Source organism: Schistocerca gregaria, chromosome 1 (genome assembly GCF_023897955.1).
Source record: "Schistocerca gregaria isolate iqSchGreg1 chromosome 1, iqSchGreg1.2, whole genome shotgun sequence".
NCBI classification, from domain to species: domain Eukaryota; kingdom Metazoa; phylum Arthropoda; class Insecta; order Orthoptera; family Acrididae; genus Schistocerca; species Schistocerca gregaria.
The window spans coordinates 518,023,448-518,041,502 of record NC_064920.1 but is presented as its reverse complement, the minus strand read 5'-3'; the positions used below and the strand labels follow the sequence as shown (position 1 = coordinate 518,041,502).

General features: G+C 43.2%; 1 protein-coding gene across 1 annotated transcript in view; it reads left to right on the top strand.

Moving 5' to 3' along the window:
* Window positions 1-18,055, top strand: part of LOC126354613 (ankyrin repeat domain-containing protein 29-like) — a 571,227-nt gene that overhangs the window by 159,149 nt on the left and 394,023 nt on the right. The window contains exon 2 of the mRNA XM_050004375.1: window positions 16,548-16,658. Within this exon, the coding sequence (XP_049860332.1) occupies window positions 16,548-16,658 (111 nt within the window). The remainder of the gene's footprint in view (window positions 1-16,547; window positions 16,659-18,055) is intronic.

The following is an 18,055-nucleotide window of genomic DNA, read 5'->3' as shown; positions in this document are numbered from 1 at the left end:
ACTATGTCCATTTATACCAATTCAAAGAACCCTCCAACCTTCATTGGCCCACGACTTCATCGACGCATTTATACCAGTCATCTCACATATTTATTAAGAAATATTCAGGAAAATTATGCACGCTAAAGACGAACAAAAAGTATTTTTTATTCCATCATTTAAAAAAACTTTCGCTTTGACAGAAGACTACTAAAGAAGTAGCGCACTTAAAAAGGAAAGTTCGCAAGAGGCCAAATGTAGGTTACTTCTTGTCCCGTTTCACATTTATGCTGAGTCCGAATAATGTACAACGGAGAACTGCGCTCTACATACCCGAAGGAGGAGGCCGACATATTGTGTGAACTACCAGAGATTCGACCGAGACGCATCCCCCCCCCCCCCCCCCCCATCCATTCAGTCAGACCAGAATGAGGTCGTTCTACAAGTAATCCTTCTTCATAATATTTTCTCGACTCTCTTAATTCCTTTCAGTCCTGAATAGTCATGAAGGCGTGATGTCTGTTACATCACTATAGGAATGTGCCTCATTTTGATCGAGTGTGCTTTGAATGCATAAGAATGGAGATGATGCTGCGAATCGGCCGCTCCTAAAATGCTGTCTGGAAACAAACCCTTCCGCAAAGTATTAGGAAGGCTAATATAATTAATTTCTTCGAAAACAGGCTGTTAACATCCACGCGTAGGTTTCACAGTCATATTTAGTTCTTTATATTCTGCTTCGATGTAAAATGTTGTATGTTTCATATTTCTCAACTAAGCATTTTAAGTGATTAATCGATACTTGGCCCAAGATCTAGATCAGCATAGGGGCCATAGTTCACCGTGTTTACTTTTGTATGTAAGACATATTTTTTAGAGTATTACTTGAATTGGAATAGTATGGTCTACAAAAGCATTTTTGTTGCTGACTGGAGCATATATGTAAAATAACTCTTATAGTAATCGTTGGCAGCGTAGTGCGTCACAAAAACATTGAAACCGTTGGAGACGAGTGTCATCAGAGCTTTGAGCTTCAGTATAGACTAATCCGTACATCCCTGATGACGGCATGGGGCGGTGAAACTTCGCTTTTATCTTGCTAGTTCTGGAAAACTGCAGTAGTGTTGATGTAGCCTCTGACCATCTGAGAGAGTCTAGTGAAATATTGCTCGAAAGAAGCGGCTGATAACCCAAGTACATAATAAACAACTGATATGTTGAATAATTAGCGTTGTTCTTCGTCGTTTATGAGGAATGATACATGAAAACAGTCATTACCGACATATATGATTGTAAATTGGAGAATCATGCAATTCTTTATAAAATTAAGTAGATTCACTCTGCTGTTCAGCATAACGAGTGCCTGCTACTTGAGAGTTTATCGTGTTTACGGAGGTTTTGCACTCGGAAAGCCGGTAATCTGGTGCTTATTAATTTTCATACTGCATCTTGTTTCGTCAAGCAGTTTAGGTAATTACAGTTAATATTCCGACAGCGCGTAAATAGGCCCTATTAGAAATTACTGCGACTACTTTGATGAACCGTAGCTCTACGACGGTGAATTTCGTCAGACAGATAGCAAGAGGGACGACAGGTTTATTGCTATTGCTGTCAGTTAACCCCACTCCAGATATATATTCAACGGCAATAGCGACATCATTCAGTGGAAATCGAAACGGCAAGCATCAACTCATCTGATATGCTTACGAAGTCTTTCGTGAGATAATTGTTCTCGGTTAATTTGCCACGTCAGATTCTGATAGAATCCGAAGATTTAGATAATTCCACCCTTCTGGACTTCCAGTTCGCATTTTTCATATAACAGATCAATCATATTTTTTAAAGAGAGACGTTTTTTGTGAAGATAGTAAGAAAGAGAAATCAATGCAGGTGCTGTTATGAGTAAGGATATTGTACATCACAGTCATTGTAGGCGACTCTATTCTCTCTCTCTCTCCCTCTCTCTCTCCTCTCCCTCCCTCTCTCTCTCTCTCCCCCCCCCTCTCTCTCTCCCCCTCTCCCCCCCTCTCTCTCTCTCTCTCTCTCTCTCTCTCTCACTCTCTCTCTCTCTCTCTCTCTCTCTCTCTCTCTCTCCCTCCCCCCCTCCCTCTCCCTCTCTCTCTCTCTCTCTCTCTCTCTCTCTCTCTCTCTCTCTCTCTCTCTCTCTCTCTCTCTCTCTCTCCCTCTCCCTCTCTCCCTCTCGCTCGCTCGTTGCCCCCCCCCCCCTCCCAGCGTGGTTCTACAGCAATACTGTATAGACACAAAGGAGTGCTCGTCTGGAAAGGTAAGGAAAAATGGTTTTCGTTTCCTATATTTCCTTAATATTTAATTTTCTTGTTTTAGCTCTTTTTCTTTCCATCTCCATTTGCCATTTCACTTAATTTCTGTTCTAATTCCGCTTTCGTATTTGTGTCTTTCACTGATCACGATATTTCAGTTATCTACACAATTGTGCACTTTGATCTACACTGTATGTCTTCCAGCCATACCACTAACTCGCAGCCCTGGATCTGCGATATTTCCGATCCGCGACGAAAACTTGATCTTGGCGGCCTCCCCCTCCCACTCGATCGTTTGAGATACGCGTCAAAAATTTTTTTTAAAATCGATTATTCAATAATATGTTTATTTTGTAGCGCAAATCTTTCTGAAGAGTTTGATATATAAATAATATTTGTTCAAGGAAATGTAAGACATGTTATTTGGTCCAAGTAGGCCAAAGTGCAGTGCCACGCCTCTTCACACAATATTCTTCTATCGTACGTCACTATATTTCCCTCTGTGGAATTCAAACGTGTCTATTTTGTAATGGAAGCCATCAAACCTATATTCAGGGCAGTGGAAATTAAAATGTCCAGTAGTGGCTCTTCTACTCCCAGTCGGCCGGTTTGACATCCTATTTCATCTTCTCTTTTGTGTGACATAAAATTAAATATACGAAATATAAAACAAACAAAGGCAAGAGACAAGCAAGACAGAACACATTTCTTCAGTCCTTGGATCCCAGCATTTTTTCTCTCTATTCTTGCTACAGCCTTACACGGCGTTCTTTCCTCGCTGCGAAAGAATCTATGACCTCGTGTAAGTTCGTCAAACGTTTTGCTACATGAAAAATCAAAATGTTGTTGTCTGATACTGAAAAGGCTGTTAATACGGATAGTATCCAAGGCTGGTATGGTTTCTCGGTTTAATTACGTCTATTTTATCATTGCCTGCTTAAAAAAAAAAAAAAAAAAAAAAAGTCCGAGGCAGGATTCGAACCTGCGACCGTAGCAGCTGCGCGTCTTTCCTCATTCTAACGAACAGTGTTGTCACTAATTCTGTAACTATTCTGCCATTGTCAAAACTCTTTCTCTGGATAATTTCACCAAGCGTGCCAGAATCGCGGGTTTATTTATCCCGCATTTATTCTCATTATGCGTTATTACGTGTTCGTGTGACGCGTTTCCGCGCTATTCGAGAACAGTATTTAAGCGGGTGTTAACCGGGGACTGTACAGCTGGTCCATACTAGTGTAGCAAATTTAGTTTTCTTGAATTGGAATTTTGGATGGCACCAAATTGCTGAGGCCATCTGTCCGTAGGCTTCCACACTGCTCAATGTAACTTAAACTAATTTACGCTAAGGACAACACACACACACACACACACACACACACACACACACACACACACACACACACACACATGCCCAAGGGAGGACTCGACCCTCCTACGAGGGGATTCATTTTCTTGAGCACATCGAGAAGATTATATGTAATCTTAGTTATGTACTGTTTCCACTCTGGTAGTCTGAATCTATGGATTTGTCTAATAATTATAAGTACGCTTATCACTCACACACACAAACAGCGATTGGTACTCACCCGTTAGGGGTTTATTCGGCTCAGCCCAGCAAACGTCCGCTGGATGTTAAGTGCTTCGTGAAAAAACCTTTTCTTCTTCAAGAATATGAATTTGGCACCGCCTGAAATGGCCGCCCGGGGCAGATATGCCGTTTTGCCGCGCCCCCGCCCCCTATGCGGGCTTGCTACGACGTGCATTAGTTATTGTTGCTTACAGACTTCAGTGCTACAAGAAATGTAATTTTAATTATAACAGTGTTAATGTTATTGTAAATGACACTGTTGTTCCTTCCTGGCAGATTAAAACAGCGTGCCAAACCGAGACCCAAACTCGGCACCCGAGAACCTCTAGTTAGTCTCGGTCCAGCAACAGTTTTCATCTGCCGGAAAGTTTCATATCAGAGCAGACTGCGCTGCTGAGTGAAAAATTTATTCTGGAAACATCCCCCAGGCTTGGCTAAGCCATGACTCCACAAAATCCTTTCTTCCAAGAGTGCTAGTCCTGCAAGTTTCACAGGAGAGCTTCTGTGGACTTCAGGATGTAGGAGATGAATACTGGCGGAATTAAAGCTGTGGGAACGGGACGGGAGTCATGCTTGGGTAGCTCAGTTGTTAGAGCACTTGCCCGCAAAAGCCAAAGGTCCAGAGTTCGAGTCTCATTGTGACACATAGTTTTAATCTCCCAGAATGTTTCGTACCACCGCACACTCCGCTACAGAGTGAAAATTTCATTCTGGGCATTTACCATTAACGAGATCCTACACTAATTTTTGTCCACAGTTTGTTTTAATTTGTCAAGATAACACAGAGAAGAATTTGTAACACGAAGCAAGTTAAATGGGTGAATAAACAACCAGCTGTGTCCTCAGTGACGGGAGAGGCTGGACTGGAAAGTAAACATACTTCCTGTTGTACGTGACTCCTTTATTTAACGGTGTTGCACCTCGATAGACTAAAAAATTGAACGATTATGTTAATAGATGCATATTAGTAAACAATTAAAGTAAATAGCTCACTTCAAAATACACTAAATACAATGTGAGCCTGCGCTGTGCTAAAGGTGTTCAGCTCTCGTTCAAGAAGAATTGTGTTCAAATCTCTGTTGGGCCATTCAGATTTAAGTTTTCCATATTTTCTCTTAATCGCTTAAGGTGAGTACTGGGAGGATTACGTTGAACATGTCATTGAATGGACAAGAGCGAGATGAGAAATCGTCAGAGTTCGTGCTACAATTACATAGCTGTCGACGTACGTTGAAGCCCTATATTCCCTATGCTGTCTTTCGACTGTGTTTGTCTGTTGACTAGTTCACTCCATCATCCAAATATTTATTATAGTCACCTTTCCCTCTCTCTACCTCACCATATCTTTCTGTTCCTTCCTTTCTTTTCTACTCCTAATAATTAGACGGCGTGAGTGTTCTAATGTGCCGGCCGGAGTGGCAGAGCGGTTCTAGGCGCTACAGTCTGGAACCGCGCGACCGCTACGGTCGCAGGTTCGAATCCTGCTTCGGGCATGGATGTGTGTGATGTCCTTAGGCTAGTTAGGTTTAAGTAGTTCTAAGTTCTAGGGGACTGACGACCTCAGAAGTTAAGTCCCATTAAGTCAGAGCCATTTGAACCATTTGTTCTAATGTGCTTTAGAGAGTGCTGCTTTCATTGCGAGAGTGAAGCAGGTGGAACAGCTCAAAGTACAAACGCGATTCACTTTCACGAGTTTTACTAGACATGTGATTGGCCCGTGTGTAAGATGACTGGTATCTCAAATTTCGGCTCTGGTCATTATTTATAGTACAAAACGCGTATTCCATGGGTGTCAGGAACTACAAAACAAAATTCTTATGTAGAACAGCACTCGATACAACGTTATATTCAACAGATTATATACTGATTTGCAAAACTTAAGGATGAAAGTACGAGGGTTAGCTGAAAAGTAATGTGTCCAACTTCGTAACTCATCAACAGTTTGCAGCGTTGGTATGCGGCAGGTACTGGCTTGGTACCCTATTCTACAGCTCCAGTTGGCGGGAAGCCTTAGCTTTGAACCGTTGTGTTGTTATAGTGTAAAGTATGGAACCCTGCGCAAACGGTCGGTCAATGTGATTTAAGCAACGTGGAGTCATTGAATTCTTGACAGCAGAAGGTGTCACCCCAAAGGAGACTCATCAGAGAATTAAAGCAGTTTATGGTGCTTATGATGATGTGAGTACTGTGCGTCGTTGGGCGAGTACGTCTAAAGATGAGACAGGAACATCTGACCTGGGTGACAAACAAAGTTTTAGGTGTCCTGCGACAGCAACCACCGAATTTCACGAGCAAAATATTGGCAGACTGATTCAGGACGATCATCGTATCGTTCAGAGAGAAACTACAAGCATAATCGGCATTTCACAAGAACGTGTGGGTCACATTTCCTGCAGCATGACAATGCTAAGCCAAACCACACACTTCACGTGCCACCACAGCAGAACTTCAGAGACCGTACGGCATCCTCCACACAGTCCAGATTTAGCACCGTCTGACTTCCATCTGTTCCCGATAATAAAAGACGATCTGCGGAGATATCATAACGCTTCTGATGAGGACGTTGTTGAAACAAGAGTGTCGACTTCTTCCGTGACGGCTTCAGAAAACTTGTTCATCGTTGGGAGAAATGTATCCAACTGGCTAGTGATTATGTGGAAAAGTGAATATTGTTCGTTAAAGATCTCATTGTAAGGATTATTTGTGCGTTTAATTTATTAAAATAAACCCATCAAAATACAATTAACGAAGGTGGAGACTCTACTTTTCATTCACCCCTCGTAACTTTGGTGTGATGTTTCACTGTCGAGTAATACAGTTCCATGGAACTTGGACCCTCGGATACGTAGAAAGACCTGCCATAGTATAGTACATAAGCTAAATGAATGAAATACGCAATGCGGCGGAAAGAAATTATATTTTTATTTAAAGACAATAACTAGACTAAAGTCATCGCAATGCATGACGGACCCCTGAACATTAGAAAAGACGAGTCGCGATTCTTAATAGGGTGTGAGATCGCCACGGACGAGGATGCGAGCTCTGCAACGTGTTCCCACGCTGGCCACGAGGTTGCTGACGAGTTCTTGTGGTAGGGCGTCCCATACGAAGCGCCTACTCGTCCCCCTTATTTTGTTCACTCACTTTCATGATTATAAAGGAACGCACAAAAAAATGGTGTGTTCGCCATCACCTCATTAACTTAACACCTAAGTGAGGGGGGGGGGGGGCGGGGGGAGCAGCCCATTCGCAGAATATCGTCTCGTTCCAAGAAGTCCACCTGCGCTGTTCGATGTAGTCGCACATTGGCATCCATAAAACTGAAGTCGGGGTAGAATGACCCCTGAAAAGAAGCACGTGGGGGAGGAGCTATGTCGACTGGCGGGAGTCCCACGTTCAAAGATCCGGAGATCAGCACACCCATGCAACATTGTGCCTCCCCATATCATAACACGTGGACTTCAAAGACGATCGCGTTCAATAAAATTCGTGGGCGAATTACGTGTTCCCACCTCAAGCTACATGAGCGTACGTCCAGCACTGGATAGCGCATGTGGAGGAGCTCTTGGAACGACAGGATATTCGGCGGACGGACTGGCCTGCCCGCTACCGTGAGCCCCACCCAAATCCCGTCGAGCAAGTGTGGGACGCATTGAGGAGAAATACTCTGCACCTCCACAAGCAGATATCGTCCAGGAGCTGTCAACCGCGCTGGGGGAGAAATGGAGCGCCATACCGCAAAGACCCTGCGGTCAGAATGGGAGGATGTTGTGGAGCATGCATTGCTGCTCAGTTTATCATGCCCCGCCGGGGGACCATAAGGGCTGCGCTGACTGAAGTGTCATTATTGTCTTTGGCCGAAAGCGTCATTCGTGTTCATCTCACTGATTATTTGTTTGTTGTCTTGTGTACGGTCAAAGTTTCATCGAGCTATGTTGCTTGGTACTGGCACATCATGCAAAAGCTAGTTTCGTCCTCAAGTTTTGCAAGCCGGTGTATTTTATACGGAACAGGTTGAGGTTCAAAATGGTTCAAATGGCTCTGAGCACTATGGTACTCAACTGCTGTGGTCATTAGTCCCCTAGAACTTAGAACTACTTAAACCTAACTAACCTAAGGACATCACACACATCCATGCCCGATTCGAACCTGCGACCGTAGCAGTCGCACGGTTCCGGACTGCGCGCCTAGAACCGCGAGACCACCGCGGCCGGCCAGGTTGAGGTCATCGAATCTTAGTAAAAACACGAAGAGCAACTTCCAGTTGAGAAACCAAGGCAGCCGTCTTACAGCTGCTACACTTGTCGCGGTATGAAGCCAGGTACGCGTGTTGTGCGAGAGCTGCCGTCAACTGGAGCCGCTGGTCAGGTGCTGGGCGCTCCCTCTGCCCTCGCATCAATCAATTTCCCGCGCTGATTGGCTGCTGCCGGCGGTCCGCCGACCGCACTCGCCAAATAGGTTTTTGCGTCAGCCTCGTTGTCTTTTCAGGCACCAGTACTCCCGCACGGCTTTGTTTCTATTCAACATCGCGCCTCACTCCAACCACTATTCAAACACCGCTCTTTTTTTTTTAATTTTTGTCCCCTGTGAATTGATTTACTGGTTTAAATAATACGATAACGATTTTGCCTCGAAAACAGCATTGCGTCATCCGACGCTCCTCTCCCTCCCCCCGCCCCCCACCCCCACCCATCGCTCTCTGTATTGCGATGGATATTAATTTCCTGCTTTTCAACGAATCAACGTGCAGCAGTAAAGCAAATATGAACTTTAGCAATGCAGTAAGATTTAGTTTAAGTCCTCTGTAAAACTGACTTATCTCGTTATATTTTGTACCGATATTTAAAAGTGATCCTTGCATGTTTATAGACCATCAAAGGCATAGAGAGCATTCCTGCCCGTAAGAAGCCTACTAATACCAAAGACAGACCGTAATTTGAGGAAGAAATTACTAAGAAGGTAAGTTCCTTCTTTCTGAGTCATCCCCATAGCCTTGAGACATTTCTAAATGGCTTGCTGTGTCACTCCCACTAATTGTGCCAATTCTTCTCGAGTTTGACATGAGTCTTCACTCAGCAATGTCTCCAGTTCTGCAGTTTCGAAAACATTCTCTCTTCCATCATCTGTCTCGCGTGTGTTCAGTCCTCGTTCAGCTCACCTGAAGATGGCTGGCAGTTGTCCAGCCGAAATATTGTACAATGAAGTTTACGTCGACCGGCTGCAAGCCCGAAATCTATTTGAACAACTCTAACGCCAGTTGCTTAGCACTTCATCGTTCAGAAGATATTTGTCATTAATTTCGCAAGTTCTATTCTCGTATTACATCGTCGAAGAGTTTAGCTTTTAATTTTATTATAGCGTCGATAAATTCAAGATTTTGATTGCTTTACTAAGAAATTACTGATCTGTTGCTATAGTTATTCACAGACCTTCACTTTGTGCGGACCCGACGCAATCTACAATCTCTGAATCTTCAACTAGCAGTTTTAACTGAAGCACATTCTAATCAGGAAATTTAACATACGTTACGCTGTGCAATTAATCATAAGAAATACTCTTAACTTTAAGTTAGAATATTACTTCCTTATGTACTACAATATTCAGCATATCTATTTATCGTAATGTATAGCAACCAGCGATATTAGTGGCTTTGTTCATCAGCTCATCTGTACACAATTTCATTATGTTTACATGAGAGTCCCAAAACCTCATTTCGTAAGTCGATTTCCCCATACCGCTTTTGCTTGCTCATTTAAACACTCCAAAATCGATTTTGGAAATGACTTTCTAGCTGCCGGTTTTCCACTTCCACAATCGATTTTCGCTACCATGTAAACACACAGCCTTTTTTGACACGAGCTTGGATTGTCAGGTTACGTCCTGTTTTCAAAATATTCGTCAAATATTGAAGGGGCGACTTACTGTACAGTGAAGGAGAAGCAGAAATATTAGACTGAGCATAAAGCTGCCTACCTCTAATATTTAAGTGACGAGAAATAGCGACTGTAGTGACTAAATGGGAAACTGAAAAAACTGTTTTTCATACGACACGTTTAATTGGGTTAGCAAATCCGCTGCAAACCTTAACATGTAAATATGAAAACGAAAAACGGTTACTGAAATTTGATTTTAGCTTTCGGAAGTTGTCACATGTAAACGACTTTTAGATCGTAACTTTCACTTCAATATCTAACCACACTAAATGAAACATCACTTATGCCCATAGTAATAGATAATAAACCTTTATTTTCGAAAATAACCTCAAAGATCAAAATTTGAGAAATAGGGTCACACAGTTCCATAGCATACTTTCCCCAGTTTCAGAGCTTCTATTCTGAAGACTCCGTTTTTTCGTGTTATACTGCAGACCATTTTGACCATCGACCTACTATAGATATAAACCCGTCCAGGCGATAGCAGCGCCACCTGGCGAGGACTGGCTGCTAGTATCAGCGAGTGTGCTGTCCCTGTGTAGTGAGGACAGCGCGCGATCTGTGTGAGTTTGACAGGGCAAATTGTGAAGGCTCGGAGGCTCGGCGCGAGCATTTCGGAAATTGCACGACTTGTCGGGTGTTCGAGCAGAGCTGCGACGAGTTTCTTCAACAAACGGCGAAACCAGACGACGTGGTGTTGGGCGGCCGCCCCTCACTACAGATGTCGGATGTCGTAGGCGGGCAGACTGGTCAAACAGTACAGGCAGCGAGCTGCGGCGAAACTAAAATCAGACTTCAGTGCTGAGCAAAGTACAAATGTGTCTGAACACAGCGCACCGAACACTCGTAACCATGTAGTGGTCGATCCATAAATGTGCCAAAGTTAACACCGAATCGGCAACTACGAGTGAAATGGGTACTTAACTATCAGCACCATTGGGGCAGTGGCAGAGCGTTACATGGTCTGATGAATCTCGATAACTTGTTCATTATGCCGATAGGAGGGCGCAGACCCATCGTGTTCCAAGGGAACAGCTCCTTGAAACCTGTACTGTGGGACGGAGTCAAGCTGGAGGCGGCGCCGTTATGCTCTGGGGAACATTCACATTGGCATCCATGAGTCCAGTGGGACTTTAGCAGGACACCATGCACACACTTTCATGACGCTCATGTTTCCCGACTGCAGTAGCATTTTTCAACAGGATAATGCAGTAAGTCCCAATGTCAGGAGTACTATTGAGTGGTTCGAGAAAGACAGTGGCGAGTTTCAGTTGATGTGCTGGTTCCCCAGCTCGTCAGGTCAGAAGCCCGATCGAACACATCTGGGATGTGATTGAACGTGGCGTCAGAGTTCATCGCCCCCCTCCCCGGAATTTACGGAAATTGGGTGACTTGTGTGTGTAAATGTGGTTCCAAACCCCTCCAGCGACCTACGAAAGGCCCCTACGAAAGGCCCCATTTCTTCCAGATGCATCGTCGCTGTTATCCATGCCGAAGATGGATTTACCGGCTGTTAGGTAGGCGCCGGCCGTTGTGCTCGAGCGGTTCTGGGCCCTTCAGTCTGGAACCGCGCGACCGCTACGGTCGCAGGTTCGAATCCTGCCTCCGGCATGGATGTGTGTGATGTCCTTAGGTTAGGTAGGTTTAAGTAGTTCTAAGTTCTAGGGGACTGATGACCATAGATGTTAAGTCCCATAGTGCTCAGAGCCATTTGAACCATTTTTTGAACATACTGACGAGTTTGCCACGTCTAACATGTTACTCAGATTCCTCATTAGTTTTCGTCTGAGCATGACTGAGGACGAACATGAACTGAACAGCTTTTATAATTTGATGATTTTTACCATATTTTATTCCCTTGTTTTCATTGTTAGAGCAGCGTTTGCCGAGCTGCTACGGGATGTCTTCCATGGTAAATGGCTGTCGATTCGGTGTGAGTGGAGTCTGGCGACGGTTGTTTATCGTCTGCTTGCACCTCTGCCAAACCCCCCGCAAGGAACAAAAATTTAAGAAATGAAACATATTTAAAAAAATCACATATTGATAGTGAAAGACACGGATTCTGTTAATACTAGGAAATTTATTAACACCTACTTGTATGTACCGTGTGGCGAAAAATTATTGATGATACCGCCCATAAAGCACGGTATCATCACAGGTGTTACAAAAAGGATGTTTGGACCAAAAAAATAAGAAATGAAGAGGTTCTACGCAAAATCAGCGAATAGAGTAACATGCGGAAAACAGTAACAAGAGCAAGGGACAGGATGATAAGACACGTGTTGGAGTAACCTCTACGGTATTAGAGTGCGTTGTAAAGATTAATTGACATAGTGTGCAAGTGCTGCTCCGATATAAAGAGATTGGCACAAAACGTACCATAGCAGTTGACGCTGGATATCGGCTAGCGAGTGTTGTGACTGTTTGCAGATGATCCAGAAGTATATTTGCAAACAATTGCAGCGTCTGAAAGCAAAAAGTACCATAGCAGTTGACGCTGGATATCGGCTAGCGAGTGTTGTGACTGTTTGCAGATGATCCAGAAGTATATTTGCAAACAATTGCAGCGTCTGAAAGCAACAACCTCGATCTAATATGGTCAGTTCTGTGTGAACAGTTTGTCACTTACGGCGTTTGCAAACATGCAGGTCACGAGATCGCCCTGCCATCTCTTCAAATGGTTTCTAAAGCCGCAGTTCACAACTAAAACTAGTTTACCATTTTTTTGATGATGCGAAATTTATATAGACTGGAATAATGAACTGTAGTAACCAAGCGCGGACAAATACAATCCGTCGTACAATCATGGAAGGAAGGCTTCATATTTCGTTAATAACAATGTATCGGCAGGATTTGTAGGTAACAAACACAAAGGGCTATACAATTTATCAGACTCATTAATGGGTTCTCTTTACCCAAAGTTCCTGCGTGACTAATAACTTCTTCCATTCGACAACTACATCCTTGCAATAGGAAAACATTTTGTTTACGGGACACAGGACAAAATTTAATTTCCTAAACCTCTTACTACAGTAACTAAATAAAACATTTAATAAGCGTTGTATTGGTTGAGGAGATTCAGCATACCTTCTCCATTCACCTGACCGTAACCCATTCGCTTTCTGGTTATGAAGACGTAAGATACCATTCGTGTATTGACCGTGTGCGCACGTTGTACAACGGATCTCCCCTGCACGTCACAGGTTCCTACTCACAGACTCGTTATTCTAGTAAGGGAGCTGAAGGGTGTGTAACCACGAGAAGCACTTAATGTAGTGCCAACCCATGGCCATCACAGGATAAAATAGACGTTGTCCCAATAATTTTTATTTCCGGATATACATTTATTTAGGTTTTTTTCTTATTTTGATCAATTATAGCTCATTCAAGAATAAGCGACACTCTTTAAGCACACTGTGTACGTCTTAATAGAATGTTTGCCATCCTGTGCTGATGTGATGGCAATAAATGTATCAGGTTGATCAATGTGACGGCTCATAGACCTATCACCTTGTCCAAACAAACATTACAGAGAATTAGAGGTTCAAAACTAGTGCATGTCGTACCCAGTGTCAGACTAGCAGTGAAAAATCTGCAGAAGACGACGTAAGCTGAGGTGCAGCAATCGTTATATCCTTGTCAGTAGGTAAAGATATCAACTCTGTCGAGTTCCAAAGAAGGCCGTCACCCCCTCTGCCGCGCAGGAGAAGTTTACAAGTTTCGTTGCGTACCTGTTGCGCTATGTACTTAAAATTTTAAAAGTAAGCTGTTGGCTGCAAGCCACTATTCACACTGAAAACTACTTCGAAATCTCAAAGTTAGTGTATGGAAATGCTCGTCAGTTCCCGAATTAACCGTTTAGATCACAACACCTGAAGTTTCTTCACTGCTTCTTGTTGTGGATAAGTTTATAATATAAATCTATTTTACTATTCAGATCGACAATCTAGCAGAGGGAAAGTAGATAATTCACGAAATGATTATCCTTTCCGACATCGTTTGCCTATGTTATCCTAGCTAACATGTTTCTACGTACGCCTTGAAATAAATCTAACAGAGTTACTTGGCGTAATTAGTAAATCCTGCAGATTTGAAATGGGATGGGTATGTAGATCTGTTAGTATGTTTTCGTTGTTCAGAAGTAATACATACATAGTAAGAAGAATGTCCTCAAACAATTTCACTTTAATTTAACCTTCTTCGTTACAGAAACGTCAGGTGATGAGACAATATTTGAAAGTAGCCAAATGTCCTGTGACGTTAAAGGTGTACAGTATTAAATTTGGTAACTAGTTGTTGAGTTTAACAATGTGAACTTTTCTCGTAGCTCGTTGCACACCAACATCCGTTGCTTTAGAGAAAGGAAAAAAGGGGGAAGGGGGGTGAAGTAATCTGCCTAAATATATGAAGTGCCGCATCTTTGGGATCTGCGAAGTCATCGGGTTCTTTTCGCGGTAAAAGGGTTTGAATAAGGCAACAGTCGACTAGACTGGGTAGTTCTTCCATGTGTCTCTCTTCGAAATGAGACGATGGAATGAAGCTTAGTCATTCCGAAAACATATCCTGACGATATCAGCTCTAATGCTGGTGTGAAGTTTGCCAAAATATTTCACAGCTGTCTGGCAAACAGAGCTCGTGTGGCTACGGTGGGCGCACACCTATCGGAAACAGTGAAATTAATCACAGGAACAGCTGGGGTACACAATTCTCATAGCTTCTGGTCCTGGTTAATTTAGTGATCTTGATCCGTCTTGTTTGAAGACACTTTCCATAGTGAGGTAGAAGCCTTATCTGAGACTATAGACCTGCACTTGTTTCGCCAGTCAGAAAGCTCTCTAGTCTTTCGCTCATCTGTGATAGTGTGACTACGATATTCGCCCGTCTGTCAGCGTTAAATATTCTTGCTTACGATACCTTAATATTTGGGAAGATCTGAATTGTTCTTGATCGGCTTGTACTCCTTAGCCGTCCGTACGCCTCTCGTAACTTAAGAAGGTTCGACAGTCGATAGCGAGGCTCAGTTCCCTACGCTTCTCCCCGCGTATCTCCTGGTTGTGCGATGTTGCCTTATTGGATCCTGGCTCGTCAGTAGTTACAATTACTTAATTGTGTGTGTTCTTTTCTATAGTAAATTACTTGTTCACTGATAGTTGCCTCCGAAATCACGCTGTGCTTTTGCAATTCTTTTTCCGGTTTCATGCAGGATCTGCTCTGATGTACTTGGCAGCATCGTTTGAATGAAAGTATCTACATAACGAAGTTTATGTAGCTTGTCTTTTCTTTTTTCGTTACAATCTTGTAAGGGTCATGTACCATTATGAAGTCCTTCATATTTGCTGAATTCTTACATCATTTTACTATGTCTCCCTTTTTAATTTCTTCCCAGTCGATTTCATACCTGTTCTCTTGCCGATTCTACGATGGAATCATTCTAATTTTAACACTTTACTTCTGAATAACCTTTATTTATTTTGCTTCTTCTTTTACCTTCTGTATTTCCATTTATTAAACTAATCAGATTCAGTTTGTTGTTAATACTATCTCAGAGATACTAGAAATTCTGATTTGTTAACCTGTAGTCATTGATTCTGCAAAAAAGCACAAAAACGGCGCAGTCTTCTTTTTCTTATAGGTCGTATTACATTTTCAGCATTTCCATTATTTCTTAATTTTCACATTTCTGTGTTTCTTAAAAAAATGTGTGCGAAGTCTCATGGGACTTAACAGCTAAGGTCATCAGTCCCTAAGCTTACACACAACTTAACCTAAATTATCGTAAGGACACACACACACACACACACACACACACACACACACACACACACACACACACACACACACACACACACACACATGCCCGAGGGACGACTCGAACCTCCGCCGGGACCAACCGCACAGTTCATGACTGCAGCGCCTGAGACCGCTCGGCTAATCCCGCGCGGCTGTGTTTCTGATTGAACCTAAAATTTTCCTTATAATTCTCTCTCGATATGCACTTGTTATTGTAAATATATTTTATTATTGCATATGTCTTTCGTGTTTTGTGTATCCTCTCATCTTATGGTTAATTTTTCTAACCCATTTTCCTCAATTTTCTCTCCTACATACTTGTACTACTGATTTCAATAATGTTTGTTAGTAAAAATTGTGACACAAATTTTACTTATTATTAAGTGTAATATTTCTCTACTGAGAACTTTTTAAACCTACTCTTCGGCTGTTTGTTCCAAGAATTTGACTCGCATTTTTGCGGCTGGTGGATTTTTCCGTATTACAGCAAACTGTTGTGTAAATTGAAGACAGTTTATGCCAGTCTCTTGTATTTTCTATTGTTTACAGTTCTGGCGTCAGATTTCCTTCTTTTCTTATATTTGTTTACTGTGATATACTTGTAGTGTTCATTTTAAGTTTGAACCATTCCAAATGTAGATATTGTGCATATGATTTTCGCTATCATACCAATTTGGAAGTTAAAAAGAGCAAAGTGCGGTTCCTGCAGTTGCTGTGAAGACTTGTCTGGCTGTGTTGGTGGTAACGCGTGCGGCGTCGTGTCGTGTTGCAGAAAGCCGGCCGCTGTGGCCGAGCGGTTCTAGGTACTTCAGTCTGGAACCGCGCTGCTGCTACGGTCGCAGGTTCGAATCCTGCCTCGGGCATGGATGTGTGTGTGATGTCCTTAGGTTAGTTAGGTTTAAGTAGTTCTAAGACCAGGGGACGGATGACCTCAGATGTTAAGTCGCATAGTGCTCAGAGCCGTTTTTCGTGTTGCAGAAGGAGTCTCCGTGGGACGTGCAGCTGCACCTGGCGGCGCTGCGCGGAGACACGGAGCGCGTTACGAGGCTGCTGGACACGGGCCGCGTCCACGTCGACTGCCGCGACAAGGTGAGGCCAGGCCAGCCCGAGCCGCTTTCGTCTCACTCCTCCAAGCGAAGGAGGCTCCTTGAGTGACTCGTAGGTCAGGGGGGTATAGTGGTTCTTCCGACGTGCCCTCACTCACGTCTCATCTTCTGCAAAAAGAGTAGAGAAACTCTGTTTTTCTATGTTGTATCGTGAGTGGAGCCAAAAAGATGTTTATGTTAGATACCTACAAATTTAAATGATAAATCTAATTGCTACCTATACTCATTATTATTGACTCTCGGAGCATTTGGACAAGTCATCTGTTGCACGGATTGATCACCGTGGTCTCATTTCTGATACGTCGGCCGGCCGGAGTGGCCGTGCGGTTCTAGGCGCTACAGTCTGGAGCCGAGCGACCTCTACGGTCGCAGGTTCGAATCCTGCCTCGGGCATGGATGTGAGTGATGTCCTTAGGTTAGTTAGCTTTAAGTAGTTCTAAGTTCTAGGCGACTGATTACCTCAGAAGTTAAGTCGCATAGTGCTCAGAGCCATTTGAACCATCTGATACGTCGTGGCATGGGAAAACTTAACCAAATGTAAGGTGAAGTGATCGTATGGCATTGTTGGCCGGCAGGCCCCATTCGGGGAATTTCGGCCGCCTTATTGCAAGTCCTCTTCCTGACAATTGTTCCCTAATGCTATCCCTGAAAGCAAAGGACTTGGAAGAGCAGTTGAACGGAATGCATAGTGTCTTGAAAGGAGGATATAAAATGACCATCAACAGAAGCAAAACGAGGATAATGGAATGTAGTCGAATTAAGTCGGGTGATGCTGAGGGAATTAAGTTAGGAAATGAGACACTTAAAGTAGTAAAGGAGTTTTGCTATTTGGGAAGCAAAATAACTGATGATGGTCGAAGTAGAGAGGATATAAAATGTAGACTGGCTATGGCAAGGAAAGCGTTTCTGAAGAAGAGAAATTTGTTAACATCGAGTATAGATTTAAGTGTCAGGAAGTCATTTCTGAAAGTATTTGTATGGAGTGTAGCCATGTATGGAAGTGAAACATGGACGATAAATAGTTTAGACAAGAAGAGAATAGAAGCTTTCGAAATGTGGTGCTACAGAAGAATGCTGAAGATTAGGTAGGTAGATCACATAACTAATGAGGAGGTATTGAATAGGACTGGGGAGAAGAGAAGTTTGTGGCACAACTTGACTAGAAGAAGGAATCGGTTGGTAGGACATGTTCTGAAGCATCAAGGGATCACCAATTTAGTATTGGAGGGCAGCGTGGAGGGTAAAAATCATAGAGGGAGACCAAGAGATGAATACACTAAGCAGATACAGAAGGATGTAGGATGCAGTAGGTACTGGGAGATGAAGAAGCTTGCACAGGATAGAGTATCATGGAGAGCTGCATCAAACCAGTCTCGGGAC